Source organism: Gambusia affinis, linkage group LG11 (genome assembly GCF_019740435.1).
Source record: "Gambusia affinis linkage group LG11, SWU_Gaff_1.0, whole genome shotgun sequence".
In the NCBI taxonomy this organism is placed as follows: domain Eukaryota; kingdom Metazoa; phylum Chordata; class Actinopteri; order Cyprinodontiformes; family Poeciliidae; genus Gambusia; species Gambusia affinis.
In genome coordinates this window covers 19259124-19279702 of record NC_057878.1, presented here as the reverse complement: position 1 = coordinate 19279702, position 20579 = coordinate 19259124, and the positions used below count along the sequence as shown (strand labels likewise).

The 20579-nt window shown below is 38.2% G+C and overlaps 1 protein-coding gene across 5 annotated transcripts in view; it reads left to right on the top strand.

Annotated features, from left to right (window-relative positions):
- Positions 1 to 307: 307 nt before the first annotated feature.
- epha3 (eph receptor A3) overlaps positions 308 to 20579 on the top strand; it is a 107306-nt gene continuing 87034 nt past the window's right edge. For 3 of the 5 annotated variants that reach the window (XM_044130804.1, XM_044130803.1, XM_044130808.1), the window contains exons 1-4: positions 345 to 508; positions 9909 to 9973; positions 17615 to 17626; positions 18367 to 19027. In XM_044130804.1, coding sequence (XP_043986739.1) covers positions 415 to 508; positions 9909 to 9973; positions 17615 to 17626; positions 18367 to 19027 — 832 coding nt within the window. In that variant the 5' untranslated portion in view covers positions 345 to 414. Of the gene's footprint in view, positions 509 to 9908; positions 9974 to 17614; positions 17627 to 18366; positions 19028 to 20579 lie in introns of all 5 variants that reach the window. The other 2 variants (XM_044130805.1, XM_044130807.1) reach the window with 2 other exon arrangements.

The following is a 20579-nucleotide window of genomic DNA, read 5'->3' as shown; positions in this document are numbered from 1 at the left end:
TATTTCAGTAATCTTACCAAATTGTTGCTACAGTAAAACAAAACAGCATCATGCAGTCCCAATGTCACTCCATTTTTTTTTTAGCTCGTCCCTGAATCCCAGGTCGTATTTCTTATTAGGTCGATTCAAACATTTATTTATTTATTTTTCTAAACAATAATATGCAAAATAAAGGTAAAATGTAAAATAAAATCTGGAACTAGAAACGTTCCTGCAAGACTTCAGTTTCTGCTTGACCTGTGATGAACTTGAGCGCTGTGTTTTGCTGTTGGGATGACTCTGTAGGACCCAGCGGAAAACGGCTCTTGCTGAAGAGAGACCGAGCAGGAGAGAGGGGGGGAAAGCTGTGTGGAGAGAAGACGTTCCCAGACCAGTCAGTGGCTTCATGGAGTTCTGTACCTCTGATCCGCCGCCATGGATTGCAATCCGCGATCACTTCTTTTCATTTTACACCTTCTAATCTCCTGCGTTGTCCCTGCTTTCTTCATCATCTACCCCCCCAATGAAGGTAAGGCAACTCTGCGGACATTTGAATCAACGTGAGCGCTCGCTACTCTGTGTGTGTCAGTCAGTCTCTGACGGCGTGTGTGTGTGAGAGAGAGGGAGAGAGGGCGTGTGGGTGCGTGCGTGTGTGTTTAAATGGTGCGCTTCACTCGGCACTGATCTCAGCATGCCATGCGCCCGTCGCGGATCACTGTTCAAATAACTGCGACAACAATGGGAAGATGATCCAAAGCGCACGGATGTGACAGTGTGGCATCAACAGACACAAAACGTCATTTAACTAGCAAACTGTCTACGGACGTTCAAACTGAACATAGATCTCGAGAAGGGGGCGTGAAAGGCAGTTTTGAGACTGTTAGTTATTTAAATCTACATGAATTGAAGGTCAGTTTTGAAAGAGCTCTCAATGTGCACCTTGGGAGTTGTTACGGAGATACAAGGGAACTCTTCATGTCTAACTGTCGGTTACTGCCTACCCACTAATCCGTTTGGGGTAAACGCCCCAGTTACAGGGTAACTGTGAGCCGAACTTCATTTTAGGACAATAAGTGGAGGATGAGCACAGTCGCAGTGCGCGTAAAAACGCACAGGATTGTTCCTGGAAAAAAAAAAGATAGAAAGAAAGAAAGAAAACGCATATTTTGACCCCAAAATATACTTGCAAGCCACTGTGAACGTGCACATTATTACAGGTAAAAGGCTTTGCAACAATTTAAATGTTCACATAAATTTTACCTTCTCATCAAACTCGTTAATAGTCAGTTGTGTTCCCTGTGAAAGTTAAGGAGACTTTTTCGCCCGTTATGAGACGGGTCCTATTAGTCTACACTGTCACTTCCCCATATCTGTAAAAGGATAAGCAAAAATAAAGACTTTAAAAACGATAACTTGCTGAATTTTTACTTTATTGACAAGTTTTATGAAATTCTAAAAACTGTGTAACAAATGCTATAATTTTGTCCGATGTCTATCAGTTAGTGCCGAGCAGAGAAGCTAAAGTCAGAGGAGTGTTGAAGATGCTCATCTCGGAACACTATTAAAGTCGGAAAGCAATCTAAACAGAATAATGTATAATATAGTTGGTTAAGAGTTTGTAAATACAGTAATTAGGCACTGTATTTATACCTCTTTGTTTGGTTAGTCGGACACAAACTCACCAATATTTCAAAGGAGTGCAGAAAGCTTAATCTTTTCTAGGAAAGTGGTTGATCAAAAACAACAAAAAAAGCAAATATATTAGATATGCAAATCATATCTGGAGACATGATATATTAAAACAAATTATGTTTTATTTTTCTGTTCTCTGGAAACTCTCAAGTTTTAGGCCACACAGTGGTCTCCCTATTTGAGACTTCCCAAGTGAATGAACTTGAAAATGTACTTTTCCAGTGTTGGGCAAAGTGTCCTTTATGTACTCCGAGGTTAATTTGTAAGACAGATAAATCTAGCTGAAACTGATTTCGGTTTTGAACGCTTTGAAATGCTTGTTGAACGATATCATTTAACTTTTTTTTTCTTTCTTTCTTTCTTTATTTATTTATTTATATTTTTTAAAGAAAATACAGAAGAAAGTTGTCTGCTTTAGCCCCTGCAGTCAGGGGCGATCGGACTCTGGTTCGTTTATATAAAGCAGTGCAGGAGAGGAGAGAGCATTAGATGTAATTTATGGTCGCTCCTTGACGGCGTGAGTTAGGAGAATATGCTGCGTGACAAAATGGAATAAAAACCAAACGCTTACGCAGACCTACAGCAAACAGCTCAGACTCCGCGCGCGGAACTTTATTCAATGGTACAAGATATCAGTACTGAAATGTGTGAATGAGATATATTGCTGACGTACGTTAGTGAAACGGAAAGAGTTAACGCTCCACAAAATATAAGAAAAATATATAACAGTGGAGTGTGTGTGTGTGTGTGTGTTTGTTTAGGTGTGTGTGTCTGCTTGTGTTATTTATTTATTTATTTAGTTATTTTTTCCTGAGAAGACACTTTTAGCTTTCGGCAATCGTGAAAAAGGCATACACACAAACCCATCAAAACCAACTCCTTTAGAGTGTGGCTAGTTAAAAGCGAAACATGCCAGAAATTAGGCAATTAAGTCAATTAACAGTTTTCTATCTCATAGATCTGCCAGGGAGCGTCAGCGTGGAGCTGCTCCGTCCTTACAGAAATACATGCAGATATCAGGAGCTTATCTAGGTGAAAACATATTTTCAACACGAGAAGCAGCTCGCAAGAGTGAAAATGCACTGCAAAATATAAAACAGCGTCCATCATTAGGACGGATCTGGCTACTGCCCAACGATCGAAAACACGTAACAGAGCTGATGAACGCAGACCATTGATTTATAAAGCACACGATAAGCATTGATCTAACATTATTAATCACCATACTCATGTTCCAAAGTCACTACAAAACCACTACAAGCTGCTTTACCTTACTTATAGGTGTGTCCATATAGTATATAAGTGGAAAGTGCTCCTATAGCGCAGTTTTTATAAATCAAACACAGAACTAAATATAAATCTTGTTTATAAATACTTTGAATTATCTGATGAAGAAATTCTAAAATTTAACTTTTGCCATATCACAAAAGAAAGTTTTTATTTCTTCTTTTCTATTGTTACATGTGCCTCGGTGAGTAGGTGTTTTTGTTCATTTATATATTTGGTCAGTTAGTTATTAGTCGACGCCTCTGGTAATTACATATCTTGCCTGGAGTATATTGGATATTCATTTGAATATGCCTTCTATACAGCAATATTTCGGGATCTTTCAGTCACTGAGCAATTTAGCTGGTAGAGAATAATTTACAAAAAGGTCTACAAGGGATGGACCTTTTCTTTTTTCCTTTTTTTAAGAAAATGCCAATTTTTTCTTTTTTTTCTTTTCTTTTTTTTTTGCAGATTTTATGAGTGTTGCAGCATTTCTTCCAAATTAAATACAAATGTTTATGCAGGAAGCCACATGTAATCACAGGTTACGCAAACGAGAATGAAACCTTTTCTATTTATTTAGTTCTTCCTCATTGAGAGTAAATGTAAGGTTTTTCTCATTTCGTTCCCCATGTCCCGCTATGCCTCGACCGTTTCTTACTTTTTCTTTTATTGTTTCATGGACTCGTGTGGCCTTTAGTAGGTCACGACGATCTCGTCGAAACCTTTCGACGTAGTTGTAGGGTATTTATTTATCTATTTTTCGACAATGTAAGTTGTAGGCTACATTTGATTGTCGCGGTTCTTTCTTTCATCACTGATGGAAGAAAAAAAAAGTTGTGAATTGGCGCAGCTTGTCCTCTCAGGTGGTGTGAGGTACAGGCCCGCTGCGGGACGCCTGGAGGCCGCGGGTATTTTTAGCTGCTCGCCCCGAAGAGCCCAGAGCTGTGGTCCCTCTGGGACACATGAACGTTTGTGAGCTATGGTACCTTTCAGAACCGCAAGACATTTTAGTGCACTCACAAAATAATAATAATAAAAAAATATATATAAATAAATAAATCCCAGCTTCTCTGTATGTGCTGTAAGCCATTGTTTGCTCACCAAATGAGGAAGACTGGCAACGTCACTTTAACATGATTTCAACTAGTTTAGAGTGAAACTTAACGATTTTGTAGAAACTACATGTCCCCATGCTGTACACAGTATGCAGAGGAACATACTTATGGCAGTGCTAGTGTTTTTGTTTTTACTGTAAGGCTAAAATATAAGGTATAGTGTGAAAACTGATGGAATCAGAGAAAGAAAGAAAGAGAGAGAAAGATATAAAGAAAGAATATGAAATAAAGAAAGAATGGGGACAGAGGGGCTGGGCAAGTAGCAACAACATCAGACAGAGCGACTTTGCTCTTGAATAATTCATAATGGGAGGTGAACACTTCACCCTTTAACACAGACACAAGTCGCCTTGCTTTGCCTGCAGTGCGGCCTGCCAGCTCTCACATGCACAGAGGCATCCTACACAGAAACACTCTATTCTATTCTATTCTATTCTATTCTATTCTATTCTATTCTATTCTATTCTATTCTATTCTACTCCAATCTATGTGCCTGATCAACATCTTGATCCCAAAAGTCTGCCTCTACATGTTCATCAGCTGTGCACTAGTTGCAGGGGAAGCTCAAATTAAAATGTGTGCTGGAAAAATCAGCAGCTGTAAATTATGAGAACACAGACATCAAAATGAGCACTTCCTTTCCCCCTTTTCATGGCTGTGCTCCCCTGCTCAACATATGCTACGCTGGGCAATACCAGATATATGATTATACAGCATGCACAATCATCATATATCTATTGTCATTGACTGCCTTCATTTATCAGGTTCAGCTTACACATTGTGGGTTTTAGACGGTGGTCTTGGTTTGCTTTATATATATTGATTCACCTGTTTCCACCTCTGATGTTTTGCTCCCTCTCAGACAGGCTGGCTGAGTTTGCTATTAATACTCCCGTTTAGAAGCATTCCCTGATGGGGCAGGGGCCATATTCTTGGCTGACGTTAGCTTGCTAACTGACTCTGTGGGTCCGCGTGTGTGTGTGTGGAAGAGAGAAAACATAAAGACTGTCAGAAAATCTTTGTGTACAGTCTTATTTTGTGTTAGTTTGAGGGTTCATGCGCAGTAATAGCAGAAATCTTGTGGCAAAATTTATGCATATGTAGCTCTGGGCACAACTGCAAACGAGGGCATACGACATGTGCCTTATACATTTTGAACTTTATCTGGTACCTGGTTGCCAATGGTAACAATATACGCTCACATTTACATGTACATTGTGGTGTGTTTGAATATTTCTCAATGTTACGTTTATTAACAAATTCAAGCAGTGAAACTCATGTGTTTGACATGTTACGCATAGTGGTGTGTTTAAATTTGTGATGAAGCCCAAAAATCATGTTTATTAGGAAAACAGTAATAGTATATAAGTAAGAGAAATAAGAATGACACATTTTTTTAAAAAGAAATTCTGGCCTGCACAATCATACGAAAGACCACTGACTTGAGAGTTAGTCCTAAAGAATCACAGGTAGCTGCACCAAAACACGTCAATAAAAAGTTGAATGGAAGAAAGAAGTGGAGCAGAAAAATGTGCACAAGGGACAGGAATAACCACAGTCTTAAAACAATTTTAAAACTGTGAAGAGTTGTGGCGTTAATAATTATTGGTGGAGGAACATAATCTACTATGTTGGTTGTATCAAGTCTAAAGTAAGCTCAGCTACCAACCAGAACATTTTGAAGCATTTCCTGAGTACCTATGCTGACCAACGTTGATTTCAGATATTTATTTTTTAGAAGTACTTGACACGTGATGGCACTGTTAAAGTTTGGACATCGGCTTAAAGAACTATGGTGTAGCTTTATTTGAATGGCCTGAATGAATTTCACCTAAATCCTTAATCTGTTAAGTTTTGTGAAGAGGAAGATATGAGATACCAGAACCAGCAGTACAGAGGAGGTGAGATGATTTGAAAGTCACTATTAAAACAATCTGGGCTTTCTTAACATCACATCAGAGCCACAAGTTGATTGCCTCCATACCACCCCTCATGGAGGCGGACGGGTAGTGAGTGCATATATTATTTCCAGTAAGATTTGGGTTCCCCGAAAAGAGCTTCAAATACAGAATTTTGAGTGAGAAAAATGTATAAAATATGAGTGTTTCCATTCAAATTCACCTCATGAAATATATATTAATATTTAAATCCTTTCAACTTCATTTGACTCAGACATTTAAGTAAATCAAACAACATCAGAAATATCTCACTTTCATTCATTTTTGTTGAACAGACTCTAACTGACTGACACAGCAACGCAGGGCACACCCACAATAGCACAACAACGATGCAGCTGTGTGCATCATTTTATCTATTTGTATTTTTATTGTACTTTTGTAGTCGGTATCTGTGCATCTCTATTTGTGTATTCCCATTGTTTCCTTGATGGGAAAATTTATTCATGTTTATTTGTATATGCATCGGTGCTGGTTCCTCAAGCCAAGTACAGCTGAAGGGCCCTTTTTCCCTTCCTGCGATATGAGAGCTGTCTAATTTTCTGCACTCAAATTCCTTCGCTCAGCTCAATTTGAGATGTGGGCTTGGCTTGTTGAGAAATGTAAATTGGAAGCAATGGGCCTGGATGCGGAGCTGCTATTATCTGACATGAACAGATAGCTTCATTAGACTCTAATAGTAATGTGTATTCTGCCACTCAACTGCCTGAGTGCTGCTGCATTGCTGTGGCTCGACTTAGAAGCTCTGAAAATCCAGAAGAAGATACGTCTCTGTGTTTCTCTTTGTCGCCACATCTGCGATTATTTATAAAGAAAATTGTTATATTAGTCCATATTAGATTGTTGCCAGCTTTCCTGGGATAACATTTGGAAAAGAGTCATCACTGGATTCGGAATGCTAGTTTGACCAGGAGGATCCAGGGAGTATGCGTTTGCAGTGCTTGAGGTCACAGCTGTAGGGTCGAGTTGCACTGCTGCTTCACTCTGCTATGGGTGTGTGCAAGTTACTTGTTTGTACGTGCTGGGATCTAAATCACTTTCCTTTTGGAAGGAAATGAACTATAGAGATGAGTCAGTTTTATTGGAAGAGTAACCTTTCAGGGATTATTTTTGCTTTACTTTGTGGTCTTTTGTGGCTTTAGAAGAAAAGAAAGCTACTTTGGAAAGTCTTTTAGCTCACTAATAAAAACATTAAAATAATGAGCATTTTCTCAACCAAAAAATGGCAAACTGAGTTACAGCTTACAGTTCTGCAGGACACTTGCGGATTCAAATGAGGTACTCAGCTGTGCTTCTGAACAAATGAGGAAACCTTTTTGAAATAAATGTTGAAAAATATTGGCCAGTAGCTGCAGCATGTTGTACTACCGATTCACGACGTGGTGTTTTCAGCTCAGCGTCAGACTGGCATGACTCTCCAGCAGCATCAAACGGTGATCTGTGGCTTTTGCCTGGCAACGGATTCATTAAACACATTCTTTGTGTAATGAATTCTTATAAAATTAGTTTTTCTTTTGCATCAAACTCAGCGTAGATGTGATTCTGAGCTCAGGAGTGGAGCTGAATTGGCTCCTCTCTCTTGAAGGAGACAGCTAGCATTGGGTTATCAATGGCAATTTTGGGGAACTGGGAACAACTGGACAAGGTATCATAGATCTTTACAAAAGTGTACCATAGACCTTGACCGCACAGTTTTCTTCATAAAACTCCTCCTCTTCCTGTTGAATCTCAAAGTGGGTTGATGCCGTGCTTTGTGGGATTAATTTTCCTTCATGGCTGGATGTTCAACACTTGGATGTTTGATTTGCATCTCAAGTTTGTGTTTCTGCTTGTGACAGTTTGCCTGCTGAAGTAAGGCTTATGTTTAGCAAATAAGCTGTCTCAATATTCTTCTTTCTGTGTGATCCATACTGACAGCCTGCTTCAAGAGCAAGCTTTCACTCTGCGAGAATACAACAACAGAAAGTGCTCCAATTCAATTCAAAGCTCAAGGAATACATTGTATGTCAGAGTTAATTTGTTCAACATATCCGTCAGCAGGAATGACACTTTCCAATTGTACTATTTACCTGCACTGCTGGTCATAGAATTTCTATCAGCACTGCAGAATTTATAAAATAAAATAAAACTCTGTTTCTCTACTCCACTGACAAGGGTATGACTTCAGCTCACCACAGAAAACTGTTTTCCAGTGTCCCAGCTTGCATCATAGCACCACTGAGCTCCTTGTCTTATTTGTCCCATGTCATATATCCTCTATTAGACTTAGATTTACTCTATCTGCTGTTGTATGCCAGTTTAAAAAAAACAGCAGCTTCTTGACAGTAGCTTCTTGAGCAGGCAGACTCCCCTACACACACACACGCACACGCACGCATACAGGCTACATTTCCATTCTTTCTAAATGGATTCATATTTTGTTCATAGTGTGGCCAATGGAATTTTGGACTACCTCTGAAAGTGGTGATGCATTTAAATTTTGATTTGAAGCACTTTTGCTTTACCTGGTTACACTTCTGTCACCATGAATGAGTGTGTAGCAAGGTAGGCTGGTGCTTGATTGGGTCAAAAGCACGACTCTTTGAAACTAAGCTTGTCTCTTGGCTTTTTGAAATCCTGGCCGTATTTTTTGTTCACCACCTTCAAACCTGCAAGGAAAGATATGCTTTCTGTGTTCATCAGTGTCTTATGCAGGGTGTTTGTAGTTTTCCAGGCAATATAAACCTCTTTCACAGATGAGAAAACATATTCAGCTAATACAAACTAAAATGCAGCATTTGCCTTAGATGGAAAAAGGAGGGTTATTTTAGTTGTAAAACGTATCCATTGGCTTAAACTCCACTGAGACAGAAGCATATCTGAGTAGTGATGCTGAATTTTCAAAGTCTTATGCTCAGAGATGCATGATTTCATTATTTCATGCAAACCTTTTACTAAGGCTTACCATCAAACAGTCGAGATCATTAAGCTAGAACCTAATAGTTACTAAACATAAGCTTAAACAATCTTAACATCTCAGTAGCTCTGTCAGTATCCTGAAACATTCTGCAGGGTTGAAGCAGCTTCCCCCTTTTTTTTTTTTTTCTGTGGGGTTGATGTGTTGAAAAAATGTTAGAACATCATGCATGTAAGGCAAAAAGTTCAGTTTGATCTCGTCCTATCATCTTTCTATTTTCAGATGTTGGATTGAATTGACACAGCTTCTTCCAGCTTCCAGTCAACTCTGTTCAACCAGCTTTTGCTACTGAAAAAAAAAAATATTCAACAGCATCATACTGTCTTATCAATATAACATCACTTATCATTCTCGTTCAACAGTGACTTTCTTCTCACCACTGTTATATTTTATTAAGGAACACGAGATTTGTAAAAGATTTTGAAAGCTTTCCACTTCACATGAATTAGTCACTGACATAAAATAAAATACTTTAAAGTTTGTGATTTTTGGTCACATATCAGAAAGCAGAAATAGTTTAACAGGTATGACCACTTTTGCAAGCTGCTATAATGCGTAAGGACCAACAATGAGGATGTTGTTCCTTATGCATTATAAGGAACAATCTAAACTATTTTAGATTGTTGAAATCTAAATTAGTTTAGGTCTGATTGTAGTGTTAAGCTACAAGCCAGGTTAGAAACCTAACCTGGCTTGTAGGTTAGGTTACAAGAAAGGTTTAAAACAGAAACAGAGAGTCTTTATTTGAATCACTGTCTTCACAAAGTTAGCCATGGAGGCATTTAATGCCATCGTGTGAGTCACAGTGTGTGGCAGCTGAGTAAATAATCAGTCCTTGAGGTTGGAGATTTCTCCTTTGGGATTAAATGAAGGCTAATTGGGGCTAACAAGAACTGGTCACTCATATGCTGTCTGTTTTTCCTTTTTCTCTTACCACAGTTAACCTGTTAGACTCTAAAGCAAGCCAAGGGGAACTGGGATGGATTTCCTACCCATCACATGGGGTGAGTATCTTTAAGTATTTTACCTTCACCACTTTAATCATGCCTGAATTGCATGAAGACTTAAACCACAAAAAATTATGATGTTTAGATTCCATTGATCCTCTTATTGAACAACAGAATCAAGTGTAGATTAACCCACTTTCTCAGACGTTTTTGCCTGTTTTTCATCCTGCAGGTCTAAGGTTAAGTATTCAGTGTGCCATATGGTTGAGATACTTAAGGGAAACTGTACGGTATCCATGAGCTCTCGCTTGTGCATTTGAATATGTGTGTGTTTAAAGAGAGATTAAGGCATTAACGGGCTTCAGGTTCTTGGCCCCAAATGATCCTCGTAAGAGGAGATATAAAATTGACTACCTCTAATAAAATATTACAAGAACAACATTGACTGTGTTTATACAATGCATGCAAACTTAGCAGTCTCATTTGTTGAACATTATTTGAGTTACTACAAACAACAGCATTTTCTATTTTTATATCAAAAGTTTATTTTCTTTCATCACATTTGTATTTGTAGGAAAAGGTTTAGCACATCATTTAAAGCAAAATGTCTTCAAAAGTCATTATTCATAAGTTTTTACCATTTAAAAAAGTTTGTTTTTTATTGTGAATTGAACGAGTATTGCTTATTCTTAATCTACTCCTAATAAAATAATAATAAAAAAATATATATATATATGGACACCAATGTAAGGTACTTCCAATCAGTTAGGAGAAGAGATAAAATGTTTTCTTAATAATTTGGTTAATTTAAATGCAACATCCACAAAATAGTAACCACAATCTTATTTACTAAAAGACTTTCAGAATTCTGTGTGGTTCAAAATTTTTTTACATGCATTGTCACCCCTTGAAAATTTGAGTTCTGGTTTATGCTTGAATTAGAGTAAAATACAGTTTACATAGCATATGGCTCATTCTGCAGCTCGAACATGTGTTGAAAAATCTCAAACTGTCCTTTTTTCCTCCTAAATTCAAAACATATTACATTTTTGTAAATAGTACAACAATTTATGTAAATAAGTTCTCAGAAAAGCTGCAAAATAAAAAAGAAAATGCAGCCTTTATCATCTGCGAGTCTGTCTTTCTCCACCAAAGCCCTCCAGTGGGCTCTTGTTCAGTGTTTATTTGTCTAACTAGTTAGACTCCTGCGCCTCTGGGCTGGCCTCTTGTCACCCACCACCCCCACTTCTCTTTTACTCTCTCTCACACAGACTCACACAAACTTTCCCCCTCTCTCACACACACACATGCACAATTCCCTGTTTTTCCTTTATTAAGTGTTAGAATTACTCTTTGGCAGTAGCTTAAGGTAATCCCGTCATTTGTTCCATTGGACTGCCAAACCTAGTTTCCTTCGGCCGTATACAGCGCTGGCACTGTCGAAGTATGCCGAGCTTCTCCAATGTGGATCAACCGCAATGAAAAAAAAAAAAAAAAAAAAAAATCGCAGAAAAAACGGCATGCACTTTAAAATCCATTTGGTCTACAGACGATTGCAGTCTACACAATTGCAACTTTGAGACTAAATGACGGAAGAGATGGATGTTCTGCTGGCTAAAGTTCTTTGCGTGTGAGCAACTAGGAAAATGTGCACTGATACGGGTACTTGATACATCCCTGGCCATTTGAATGTGTGACAGAGGTTATGCAGTTTGCAGAGAAATGTCTGTTTTATTTCAGATTTTGTTCTTTGAACTAGTTTTAGATAAGAAGTTTGTGGTTATCCGATTTGTAAAAGTGCTGTGAGAATGACCGTTGATGTGATTCCCTACGGAGAACCTTTCCAAGCAGAATGAGCAGGGAATTAGCCAAGGGTTGAAAAGATGAGGAGAAAGAATACATGGAGGGGTGTTGAAAATGCAGAGAAAAGTGAGAGAAGGAGAAAATGACAGATGTAGAAAGATAAATGTTGGTAAAAATCAGGCTTATGTAGTAAAGTATTTGCCACTGCCATGATACGCACTAGATATCCTTGTTGAGGGAGATGTCCAGTGTGAGTTTTCCATCTTATATAGCACTTTGTATGCTGGATTAAAAACTTCAATTTTCATCTTATTAGAATAAAACCCTTTCTCCTTTCATGAGAAAGACTTCCCACAGCATGATGCTGCCTGTCCCATCTGACCAGAGAACCTTCATTTTTGAGAATGGAAGAGAAATGAGTGACAGGGAGGTCAAAAAGATGAGTAAGGAGGATGAATGGAAGGCTGTGAAGAAAGCAGGAAAAGCTCAGAAGGGAGAAAGTCAGGGACACAGACACAGATAAATATTGCTGATGATCAGGTCCTCAAGGTGAATCATCTGTAATTACTCACGTCATCCACTGACTTCGCTCTGATAAGCAGCATGCCCCTCGGAGACCGCTGCTCAGAAATGATTTCTCCAAATGTGTGGCTATGGTAGAGAACCCTTTCTACCTCCCTCACACATACACGCAGATACAAACTCATTCACACTGATAGAGAGGCTTCAACTATTGGCCTACGGAGACGCAACGTGCTCTGGTCAGAACAAATTAAGAGCTTAGCCTCCCCAGGATGTTCACTCGGGAGCCACCGAATGGACTGATGGCTGTGCGTCTGTGTGTTTGAGTGTGTTTGATCCAGATATACTGTTATCTGTCTGGGAGGCAGGCTGATTGCTTTGCAGTGTCCGGGGGGCTTAACCCATCACTAAAGACTGTTAAAGATTACATTCTCGCATGCTTTGAAAGCATTCTTCAGCAACAAACCAACACCCCAGACACCGGCTCTGCATGCAGAATAGAATTAATGGGTACATACAAAGTGAAGTACAGTCTTCAAAGCAACGGGGGATACAACGTGGCTGTCTTTGCCAGGAACTTGGCTTATTGCTGCAGTATTTCAAATCTTCATTCATGGCTACCAATATTAATTAATTTTAAACAAATTTAGGTAGCTACTTTCACACATGCAGTGCGGCGTATAAATGTGCTTTTACATTTGAGGAGCTTCACTTGATAGGGCATAAGGGGAGTATTAAATCAGAGGATTCTCTGGGATTCACATTGTTTTCATAATTTTATTGCATAGAGTCACAAGTAAGAAAAGTTAACATCTTCTGTGTTCTATATCTTAGATTCAAAATGGAAAGAGTCAGCTGTAGACTTCAGTTTAGATCTGAAATTGGATAATGTGAGTTTTAAACCAACAAAAAAAAATGACACTATAGCAAATGAATTTGTGACCATCTCAACAGTAAAGCCTGCCAGATCAACAATAGCTCTTCCTCTTCATAAACAGGTTGCAGCAAAAGGGCTGTCCTTAAATTAAAATTAATTTCATTGAAAAATATGTAGCCAACAACATGTTGGTTCAATACATTATTATTTGTGCAACAACTGCATGCATACTAAGACAAAGTCAACTACCTAATAAAGCAGGATGGGCAAGTTGGTGTGGAGGAGCTGCAACAAATCTTTTGTTGCAGTTTGCCACACTTAGGTTACCCATAAAACTTGTGGAAAAAGGATGCTCTAGTCAGATCAGATGAAAAATTACCCTTTTTTTCCCTTCAAATTGCCTGCACTGTAAACAACTGTCGTCCATGTCAAAAATAAAAGAGCCAATCTGGACTAGGCGGTTTCTGTAAATTCAATATTTAGAAGTGTGGCCATTTGAATGTCCATATTTAATTTAATTTAATTATCATTATTGCTAAAGTAAAGAGATGTGTTGCCTTTGGAAAATAGTCAATCTACAATAAATAAATAAAAATAATAGCATGATAATACTTATATTAATACTTCAAAAACTGTTTTAACACAAACATTTAGAGAGCTCCTATAAATTTAGCATCCCATAGCAATTTGTTTCATTTTCTTTAAAAACTAGAGACATTAACTAGGCTCACCAAATTAAGAGTCATCCACAGAAAGGTCTCAAGGCTTGGCTAATGAAAAGTCACGCAGGTGCCCTGCTGTCGTTCTTAGGTGCAGACCTATATTAAATATTTTACCTTTTAAGAGCAGTTGATACTTTAGTCAGGCAACATTGTTTGTTTTACTAATAATTACAATTCTGTTTTTTCTGAGCATAGTTAAAACTCCAGAAGAACTTTCCAGATGGTTCCGTGAAGCAGACCATCTGGCACATCAGGTTATGTTTTCTGAACTAGTGATATCATATATGATTGCGCAAATCTTGCATTGGAGCCAAGGCTGTGTCTTTGATGGAGCTGCCAAATGCATGCATGACTCAAGCTCTTTTTTAACCCTAAGCCATAAAAAGAACACCCTTTGTCAGATCATCCTCAAACCCAATACTATGTTGGTTCACGGCCAATTTAATCAAAATACATTCTAAACTCAGATCTGAAAGCACCAGTGTAGAATATGTTTCAATAATGAAGTTAATTCTGAAAAAAGATGTTTTAGATTCCCAGCAGGTGTTGATCTATATTACTTCCTCCAAAATCTGTCAATCACTGTTATGTCTAAGTGCTTTGTCACCCTATACAGCTCCCCTTTAATTACCAAAGACCCTAACATCTTTGAACTAGGTGAGTTAGATGCTGACTAGGTGCTTTTGAGGAGGTCCTGTTGCCATAGCTATGTGTTGATCAGCTCAAATTACCACATTTCATTACTGTCCGTTTTGCTGTTTCACCTACAGCACAGATCAGAGAACCCAGGCCAGCATCACACCAACCTGTGCCTCAGCTGTGACCATGAAGGGTCAGGGTCAGAGGTCATTGAGACTAGTGTAGGGTCACTATGTTGTTATATATCAATTAGAGCACAACAAGGAGGAGAGTTGTGCTGAAGAAATATAAGATGATGGCTTTCTTTTTCCTGATTAGCAAATAATCCATATTTAGTTTTCTAAATATATTGATGAGTGATTCACACAGTTAGAGAACATTCAGCTTGAAAACTTTTATAGAAATGTTCATATAGCTACAAGCGTGTGGAACACAATTTACCCTTGAAAAATATTAGAAAACAAAATATAGCATTTATTTTTTATGTCATAAATATATTGCAATAATATCTTACAAGTTTTAAAGGCTTCTGCAAACATTTGTGAATCAGAATAGGAGAAAGTTTAAAGGAGAAAGTCCATGTATCAGTCTGAACTCGCTTGGATATTTCACAATGAACATATTGAAATGTAGACTGTCTTAAAATGTGGGACTGATGCATGAAGCCATGCAAAGTGAAGTGAAATGTCAGAGTATGCTGTCAAAATGAAGTCCTTTATGTGGTCTTGAGGTCAAAGCTGTAGACTCAGCACACAGTTGTGATGCTTTACAAATGCACACATGCAGAGGAAGATAGAGTAGAAAATCCAGGGAGCATTTCAAACAGAAAAACAGATGCTCTGAATGTAGCAGAACAAGATAATTGCCTCAAAGTAGTGGTCAAATTTAACTCATCATGAATCTTTCTCTTTTGTGGAGGCAGTTTCAAACAAATTTGATCATGTTTGCAAATTGTAAAGTCTTGAAGTTAGTAACTATGGAAGAAGTTATGGTTTGATTCATGCAGTTATCTTAGAATTTCTTTGATTTTTATCAAAATAATCAGCTAGGACAGCCATGTCTTCCTTCAGCTGAAATATTGATTTATTAAATGACCATAATTAGTGAAAATCTATTTAAAGCAACGTTTTGCAATACCCATGAATATGAAGTGGTTCTCTTCAATATTAGTGAATATGTAGACTCAGGTTTGCATGCTATACAAAGTGATTCATGAATCAGAACCAACATATTTTAACAGGGGTGACATGCATCTAGAACAAACTATTCACAAATTTAACTTCAACAGATAAAATCAGAGTTAAAATAAATTAAAAATCCATTTGTAAAAATTTAAATATTTACATGTTCATGTACTGTTGTTTAAACTTTAATTAAGCACAGTTGTATTAATATATACTACATTGTTCACTTAGTATCAATATCTTTTTGACATAGTAAACATATTTTTGTGAATTGCTGGAAAAATTGGAAACCTGCAAAAAAATTCAACAAGATACGTAGACCTAAAAATGCAAACTAACACTGGAATCTTTAATGATAATGGGGAAACACATTTAAGCATGCACATTTGTCAGTGTGTTCACACAAGTAGATTTTCTTATCAAACACAATGTCAGCAGTCAGTAATCACTATGACAAAGCTGGTTCTCCCTTTGGTTTCTGCTCTGTTAAAGTCTGTCAGCAACCCTTTTTGGCTTGTCATCACATCATTTTGTGCTTGTATTTATAGTTGAGCATTTAAACCTGTGAGTACCGTCAGGTGAAATGTTAACTTTAGTTTCACCTCTAAATTTAACTCCTTTGAATTCTCCCATCATTTCCCTGTTATTGTAAAAGCTTCAGGGACCGTTCACTGCTCTCAGATGAATGAGGCGATGCCAAAGGAACCATGACGGGAGAGACTAAACACAAACGAAATCTCTCCCTCTGAGATTTCCTTTAATTATGTCCCTCTCTTTTACTACTTCTGCTTTTACTTTTTCAGGCTTTTACTTTTGTCTCCGGTTCCTTCCAAAAAACTTCATACCCCTTAATTTTATTTTATTTTGCCTGAAAAACGTCAGTGTATTTTACTGTGATTTTATGAGACGTGACCAACACAACGTTCAACTATGAAGTGCAAAGAAAAAGGATGCAAAGTTTTCAATGTTTTTTTTGTTGTTGTTGTTTTAACAGACAGTTTTGTAATTTTGTATTTCACCCTCTTTACTCTGATCACCTTTAGTTCAGTACAACCAATAGATTTCAGAGGTTACATAATTATTAACCATCCTGTTGTCCTCGGGTCAAAATGACCTGCCACTGTGTTAAAACTCCCCAAAGATCCATTACATGTTAGTGGATCTTTGGGGAGTTTCACTAAAAGATCCACAAAATGTTATTTTAGGACAACAGGAGGGTTAAATAGAGTCCCTGCGTATGTATTTTAATATCAATATGGATACGAGTGCTCAGAGTTGATGTAACATTTGATAAAGCTAAATTCAGGGAATGTGTACAGTAAGTATACAGCAAGATATACCATTTGAAATTATGTAAATGTAGGCATAGAGTTGAGATAGAATGGAGGTAGAATCCAGTGACTTGCAACATTTTTCTAAGAAATGTGGACAGAAATATCCGACTTAACCCCAAAACACATGCAGCCTTAGATGCATGTGGAATGGAGTTTTACATGATGATTAAGAGGAAATTAGATACACATGCAGAGTACAGTTCTGAATTGTTAATGTATAAAAATAGTTTCTCTTCATGTTGGTCTATTGCATAAAATCTTAAATGCACCAAAATGTGAAAAAGTTACATCAGTATTAATAATTTTCCAAGTCTTTGTGAATTAATGAAATCTTTCATATCTGAGCTCAACAGAGGAACTAAATATTTAGGCAAATTTCTATTAAAATTTTACTAAAGATAAAAAGGAAAACCATTTCCTCATTTACACCCATTATCTCATCTTAACCATAATAAGCCCACTGTTACAGGTGTCCATCCCTCATTGCTGTGACTCAATGTTGATTTGCCTAGACAGCAAAGCCGAAGACCATGATCAATGAGTCTTCCCGCTGTGTTGAATTCAAAAGGAATGACCCAGCTCTCTTTTTCTCCTCTCCTCTCTTTGCTTTCTCCCAGTGGAGGGAAAATGTAAGATAGACACGAACGTTCCTGGTATACACTCACATCTGTCTATACCTCGTAGCTTCGTTTTGTTTCATTTAGTGGATTCAGCACGTTTTCTTTTTTAAGTAGAAGTAGTTCTGTGATGCAAATAACAAAGACTACAGCTTGAAAGTCCTCACTATTAGAGAAATTAAAGAGATCATGTTAGTGTAAGGGTGGAAAAAAAACACTATGAGATTTTTGTTAATATTTAATATTAATTATGCAACTTCACACAGATTTACAGCAACTGAGACGGAAACATCACACTTCATGGCTTTTCTTAGAGATATTTTCACAGTATCCTAATAGAGAAAAATTGGCTATGGCAGCAAGTTTGTTTTGAATTAATTTGAATCATTTACAAAAGATCTGGTAGTGTGATTTTTTTTCACCCTTAAGTGTTTATTAGATGTTTAGTATTCAGAAAGAATGAATCTGGATCTAAATAATTCATCATTAAATGGTTACAGGGTGGAGATAACTATTTTTCTCTCTATCTCCCCTCCTTCCCTCTTTTTTCCTCTAATTCCAAACCCCTAATTGTCTTCAACATTATATGAAACTCTTGGCCTCTATTTTCTTCTATTTTCACCATCTTTACTCTCATTCTCACTTCCTAATTTTCTCATTACTTTCTTTATTCGCTGTATTTCTGTTCTTTTATTCCTTCCTGCTTCCCTCTGCTTCTCCTTTCGACCCCTCCCTCTTTTTGTTTGTTGCAGTGGGAGGAGATCAGTGGTGTGGACGAGCACTACACCCCCATCAGGACCTTCCAGGTCTGCAACGTGATGGAGTACAGCCAGAACAACTGGCTTCGCACCAACTGGATCACTCGCCAGTCGGCGCAGAAGATCTACGTGGAACTGAAGTTCACCTTGCGGGACTGCAACTCCATCCCACTGGTCCTTGGCACATGTAAGGAGACCTTTAACCTCCTCTACCTGGAGACAGACGATGACCAAGGAAGCCATTTCAGGGAGCATCAGTTTCTGAAGATTGACACCATTGCTGCTGATGAGAGCTTTACCCAAACAGACCTTGGAGATCGCATCCTGAAGCTCAACACTGAGGTGCGGGAGGTGGGCCCTTTGAGCAAGAAAGGTTTCTACCTGGCATTCCAGGACGTGGGTGCCTGTGTGGCTTTAGTCTCAGTCAGAGTTTACTTTAAAAAGTGTCCACAAACTGTGAAGAATTTGGCCTCCTTCCCTGACACTGTGCCCATGGACTCCCAGTCCCTGGTTGAGGTCAAAGGCTTGTGTGTCAATTACTCAAAAGAGGAGGAACCCCCACGAATGTACTGTAGCACAGAGGGGGAGTGGCTCGTGCCTATTGGGAAGTGTCTCTGTAACCCAGGATACGAGGAGAGAATCAGCACCTGCCAAAGTAAGAAACTTTTAAAAAATATTTTTTTCATTCTTTAATGTCCAACGTCTCATCTCTTCCTGTGTGTGGAACCTCTCTGATCTAAATAAGCCAAAGACCTTTCAGAGGCTGTGAAAAAACACAGATTGATGTAAAGACTTCTACACTTCATATCTGTCAGTTTAAGAGCTTTAATGTGCAATACTTGGTCTTTGTGTGCACATTATGTATTTGACTGTGGATGCATTCTGTTTGGGAAACCTTCAAACTAATCCAAGGCTCCCAAGGTGTCTCTAGATAGGTCGTCCAGCTGTACACATGTATCTCTCTATATGTAGACGATGTGTTATCCAGGTCCGTCAGCAGGCGGGTGCAGCCGGCAGTAATTTGGTTGTAACCTTTTCTTTGACACATCATTAGCTTTGGAAGATTTTAGCTAGAACTGCAAAGACAGGGCAGACAAAGGGAGTAGACTGGAGTGGATTACAAAGGAATAGCTGTGGTGATGATTGTGGGTGTGGGTGAAAGTATGGCAGGAGGTTAAACTGAGATTGTTGAAAAATATCTTTGTATATCATTGCCGGTCATCATGACTGTTCTGCTGGTTGCACAATCTTCACACATGTTTTGAAAGGGAACTGGTTTCTGTTGTAGTTCTTGGAAAAATTTCTTACAGATCAACACAAACTAGAATGTAGTTGTGAAGTGGGAGAACATAGTTTATCAATTTTAAATGTTTTACACTCTGGAACAGTGGCAAATATCCATCTGTCATTAAATGTGGATCACAATCAGGCCTTTATAGATCAGATAATAAGAAGCCATGTATGAAAGAAAGCCATAAAGTAAGTTTTGTTTGCAGTTTGTCACAATCCGTGGGGGATACCCAAGAAACCTGGAAGAAACGTGTAGAGGTCACAGCCACATAGCTCAATGTCTTTCCTAGTTTAGTGATCTAAGCATATTTGTTTGGCATTTACGCCACATGCTATGTAGAGTGTGAAACAAACCACACAGAACTCTAATTACACCATCCTCAGGGAGAAGAATGGTAGTTGCAATGTTATGCTGTGGGGATTTTTCATTTGGGACAGGGAAACTGGTCAGAGTTGATGGGAAGAAATGGAGCTAAAAGCAGGGCAATTGTGAGAGAAAACTTGTTCGAAGCTGCAAAAGACTTGAGAAAACGTAATCTTACTGATCTTGAGCTTTTTGCAATATGTCTGTCTCTAGATTTGGAAAGACAGTAAATACTTCCTACAATGGCTTTAAAGCAGAAACAATACTGAGGATTACAGCAAAGAATATTCCATTTTGCATTCTCAGCTTTTGTAGCTTGTCCCAAATGGTTCCTTGTTCATCAGTGCTTTTCTCTCCAGAGACATGCCCGGTGTTAATTAAAGATCAAAGGCAGTCTACTAGGTCAAGCCCCTGCTGTCAGGGCCAGGGGACGCTCTTTTTCTGGAACGCTGGACTCCAGACAAGCATTTTCACATCGCCCAGATGCAAGGATAATTTTAGTCAGCATGGCTGGATAAAGTCAGAAAAAAACAATATAATAAATAAGAGACCA